Below are 5,213 nucleotides of genomic sequence, written 5' to 3' on the forward strand. Positions count from 1 at the left end.
GCGGGGTCTCAGGTCCCGCTCCCCGCATGAGAATGCAGGACATGGCAAGGCCAAAAAGGAACACCCACGGAGCCATAGATAGCGGAGTCATACCACTATAGTCTCACTGACGACTGGGTTGGAGACACAGGAAGCAGGAGCCACAGAATCCACAATCCACACTCTGCCACACTCCGCCTCTTGCTAGCTCAGCCACCATCTTCTTGCCAGCCCCCATTTGCTGCTAGCGTAGCCACGGCAGTTATATTAGTGGCCAATGGCTCACTGGTTACAGCTGACGGCCAACTAGCCACAACTGATGGCCATCCAATCACAGTTGATGGCCATTTACTACCTGAGCCAGCACCTTTCCATGTGAGGGTGAGAGCCTGGAAACTGCACTCCTGGCCCTGTCCCCTCTCTTGACAGTGCCTCTCTTGACATTCTGCCATCTAAGGTTGACATTTTTGGAAAGTAACACATATGTAAACGTAAATGCCTGTTTACCCACAGCTTAGAGGTTTATCTTTATTTTATCGTTTTGCTGGTGTAAGTGGTGAGGAATATTACCTAAAAGTTGTATATATCTGTATGGCTTTCTTAAACAGCCAGACTAAGCTGTGTTCTAGTTATGCTTAATTATCTGATTTTCTTCCTGTGCAAACAGTTGGCATGAAAAGGATATTTCAGATGGGCCCGAGTTATAGCATATTAACTTGGGGGTGTCAGTGTGGCCCAGATGTGGTGGTGACCTGCAGGTAGGGGTGCCACAGTCTCTTCTATTGATACCTTCTGGCTTCCGGACACAGATTAAATCGTTGAGTGCTGTGCTTTTAACTAGGGGATTTAAAAAGATCCCTTTTGAGTTTCTGGTATTCTGCCCTCCTCTCTGCAAGCCTCTGGGTCCTGGCACCTGTAATCATGGCTGTAGAAATCCTCTGGCTATTGAAATCAGCCCATAAGAGTTGGCTATTGTGGGGTTGGGGAGACTTAATGACTGTATTTTAAGTCATTCTTTTTATTAGGGTCCTGGCGATAGGATAGATGGGGATCAGATTCCGTTTGGCATGGTTTTATCTTTTTTCATATGTGGGAATTTTTTTCCTTATCTTCTGGACTATCTTTTAATTACAAAAGCAAACACACCATGTTAATTATGGCAATTTAAACGATGCAGAGGCATATAAAGAAAAAGTAAATAACCTTTCTTTTCATTCCCACCTTCCAGCATTAGCAGTCATAACAGGTGGGTATTCTTCCTCACCTTTCTCCTTGTTCATGTAAACACGCAAATATACACACATCCTGAGAGGTGTTTTCTCCCCTCCCTCTTATTTACATTTCCCTCCCAATTTTCAAAAGGATTGTAATTAACATTTGCTACATAAATATCTTTGCAATTCTGAGAATTTCCTGAAGTAGATTATCTGAAATGCAATTACTGGGCCAGAGTGAATATTTTTAAGGCATATTATGGAAATGCTTTCCATGATAGCATTTATAGAGTTTGAGTGTTTGTCTCACTCAATCCTTAGCCATATCAAGTGTTGGCAATTTTGGGTTAATCTTTGCTCATTTGATGGCTGAAGAATAGCCTTTGTTTCTTTTACTCTGCATATTTTATTATTACTATGGGTGATAATTTTAAAATTTCATAATTATTGGATATTTGTCACCTGTGAATTATCTCCACATCTTTTGGGGTCTGCATGAGTTTCTGATGTTGGCCTGGGGAAACTTTCCCCTTTCTCCTTTAGTTTTTCTGGTCAAATAATTCAAATGACATGTAGCAGATTAACAGGAGGAAATCAAATTTTAATACATGCCCACGAAGAAGTCACAGAAGCAGGAATGTTCCAAAGACAGTGAGGCCAAATGAGATATCTCTGTCATCAAGGTGGGGGAGGTAGGCAATTCATAGGCAGATGAGAAAGCAAACATTTGGCAGACAAATTCCTGCAGAGTCACCCAGAAACAATGGGACAGGGGAACAGATTTTTGCTTGGCTCCTCCCTGTCTGTCACACTTCATTCATATGTGCTAAGGTGAATATGCTAAGGTTCCTTTCTATTTGAATGTCTTTAGGCAGGAAAGAGGGTGGTACTCAACTCTGCCTGCATTTGTGGGGCTTTAATTGTTTTCAGCTTGAAATACTCTACTTGGCAGGATGGCAGATTCTGGGGAGACTTGCTCCCATCCCGCCCATGAGTTGCAAAGCTGCTTAACCCTTGTTTGTCATAGTTGTTGCAGGTAGGTTCTTCCCACCCCCACAAGATTATTGTTTGCCTTACTTTTTACTAAGCGGTTTTTTTTTGTTTGTTTTTTTAAACGTTTAAGCTTTTTGCTTGGTCAAATGTCAATCTGCGATGTCCATTGCTTTTAGGTTCAGAAAGAATACCGGTGATCAAAGTGTATTCATCTACACTTTTTTATTTTGTTTCTTAATGGCTTAATTTTTAACATTTAACCCTTTATTGTGTCTGGAATTTATTTTGGTTTACAGTATGTGATAAGAATCCCGATAACTTGTTTTCTGAATGGCATACCACTTATCATCTTTCCCATCTTCATGGATGTGTGGTGCCACCTTTTCCAAGGCAGTGAGTTCTTACACTATTTTTCATGGACTGTTTTTCATGTTCTATCCCAAGGAGCGGGTATCTTGAGACTCCTACTTTAGAGGATAAAAGGACAGATTTTGGCCAAGGAAGGAAAGACTTTGAACTTCTGTAGTGGAGACAGATTGCCCTCCATGCAGCTAATGACACTTGTGCATTAAGGACCCTTACTTGACCTTGTCTCTTCCATGACCCTGGAAGAGGTATATACTTTTCTAAAATGTACAAAATTAAGACATTTTCATTATAATCAGTTAAGACCACTGTCTTATTCCACTGTGACTTCCCTCATTGTTCCCCTCCTATCCAGTGGCCTTGTATTGGCCTGGATCTTTGTTTTTCTCTCTCTTTTTTTTTTTGGATCTGGCTAAAGGTTGAGTTAGAATACATTTAATTTGTGTTTTCTATTTGTGCTTTGCAATCACTTCCATGGATGGTTCAAATACTGACAACCCTCCTGGTATAGGAAAGGCTACCGTGACACAAAGTTGCAGGAACAGAGGGTAGTATCACCATGTGAAGGTGTCATAGCATCTGTGCCGGAAGTACACAAGGAAGGGAAACAAGATTGGAAACATTCGGAGTCAGAAGGTGGTCTATGGAAAATTCTTACAATCATAAAGACTGTAAAATTGGAAGCAGAGGATTCAGTTCTTCCCACCATTTTTTTATATAGTTTTTATTGGAGAATAGTGGGGAACAATGTGTTTTTCCAGGACCCATTAGCTCCATGTTAAGTAATTGTTTTCAGTCTAGTTGTGGGGGCGGGGTGTGCAGCTCAGCTCCAGGTCAAATTGTTTTCAATCTAGTAGTGGAGGGCGCAGCTCACTGGCCCATGTTGGAATCGAACCGGCGACCTTGGTGTTATGAGCACTGCGTTCTAATCATTGGGCAAACAGGCCACTCATCCCACCAATTTTTAAAGATGAAAGTTTTCTTTTGCCAAGAATGTACTTGATAAGGCAGTGCATAGAAGTATAAATGTACCTAGTAGACGAAAGACTGGGTCATCTTTAGTTTTTCTCCATAAAATGATATTACAAAACCCTTGTCATATGAAGGACAAAGAACATGCCCCCCAAAATAGGACAAATAGACTTATAAGGATGTTTCAGGCAGTTATGAAGGATGCTATGGTATTTTTCTTTTACGCAAAGTACATTTTAAATTACCATTTAATACATTTGCTTTACAGTACATTTGAAAATTGAAGTTACACTGTCTTGAAAAGCATAAAAAGCAAAACTCTGTCACTTAGCTGGAATTCCAGAATACGTGCCTTGTCTAGGATCTACTGACTTGCATTCACCCATCACCCTGAAATCTGTTAGTCTGTGCATAAATGGGAATACCCGCAGTGCTGCGTGCAACTGTTTCTTCTTTTAAAATTGCAGATGACATTAGTTTCAGGTGTACAACATAGTGATAAGACATTTATATAACTTACAAAGTGATCACCCCTATTAATCTAGTACCCAAATGCTATGTTTTTTTTGTGATATTCATATTTGTTAGTTTTTTTTTTTAATTAAAGTTTATTGGGGTGACAATTGTTAGTAAAGTTACATAGATTTCAGGTGTACAATTCTGTAATACATCATCTATAAATCCCATTGTGTTCACCACCTAGAGTCAGTTCTCCTTTCATCACCATATATTTGATGTTAGTTTTTTTGTTTTTTTTTTTTTGGAGAAAGATGGCTGACACTTTATGCTTTATTGCTGTGGAGGGAGGTGCTCAGGAGCTCTTGGTGGGGCGAGCCCGCTTCCTCTTCAGTGTCACCGGCTTCTGGCTGCGCAGGATGGCGCTGGCTCTGCGGATGGCGGCCATGCGCAGGTCGGGACGGTACTTGTTCTTGCGGATCATGTGCCGGATGCTGCTGAGGGTGGCCCGGGCGTTCTTGTTGATGGCGGTCCGCACATAGGAGGTGGCCGGCTTCCGCTGGCCAGATCTCCGCTTCATGACGACCACCACACCTTTGCCGTCGGCTGCTGGCTCCACGCCCACCGTCTTGCGGTGAATCAGCCCATTGTAGCGGAAGGAGTTGCGGGCCTTCAGATTACTGGGCTCGGTGCTGTATGTCTGCTTGTTCCTTTTGATCAGGAAGCTGGAGCAGTTACGCACGACCATCCATTGCAAATGCGCAGACATGGCGACAGCTCCTCTCGTTGCCGCAGCCGGAGACCGATGTTAGTTTTTTTAACAACTGGTTTGTCATAATTTTTTTCGCATTTTGAATAAATATTCACATTTGTGCCAAATTTTGGATATTTAATTTTATATTCTTAATGAAGGCCTCCCAAATTATATAAATTTCAGGTTCCATAAAACCTGGGTCTGCCTTCAACCCTTAGGGTGAGTACCTTGGCAAAGATTAAGCCCTACCTGGTTAGAAGATGTGGTTGTAATTTGTCCCCTCTGGCCCTTTGCAAAATGAAGTTTCTTGCCCTTTATTCTGATTTTGATAATGAAATAAAACTTTTATTCACAAAGACAATATCATGTTAATAAAGTATTCAATTTGCAACCCTTAAAACATTTTTTTGAAAGGGGTCATTAAATGAATGATACTTGAGGCTCTCTGTTTTTCATCTTGCCTTTTTCACTTATCAGTA

General features: G+C 41.3%; 1 protein-coding gene across 1 annotated transcript; it reads right to left on the bottom strand.

Annotated features, from left to right (window-relative positions):
- Positions 1-4,279: 4,279 nt before the first annotated feature.
- Positions 4,280-4,780, bottom strand: LOC308490884 (large ribosomal subunit protein eL28-like). The gene has a single exon (XM_081033654.1). It carries the CDS (start codon positions 4,747-4,749, stop codon positions 4,336-4,338), a length of 414 nt encoding a protein of 137 aa, XP_080889780.1. The 5' UTR covers positions 4,750-4,780; the 3' UTR covers positions 4,280-4,335.
- Positions 4,781-5,213: the final 433 nt, after the last annotated feature.

Source organism: Rhinolophus hipposideros (genome assembly GCF_964194185.1).
Source record: "Rhinolophus hipposideros genome assembly, chromosome: 22".
NCBI classification, from domain to species: Eukaryota; Metazoa; Chordata; class Mammalia; order Chiroptera; family Rhinolophidae; genus Rhinolophus; species Rhinolophus hipposideros.

Coding starts and splice junctions, on each gene's coding strand:
- LOC308490884 (XM_081033654.1), bottom strand. CDS start 4,749: ATGTCTGCGCATTTGCAATGGATGGTCGTGCGTAACTGCTCCAGCTTC.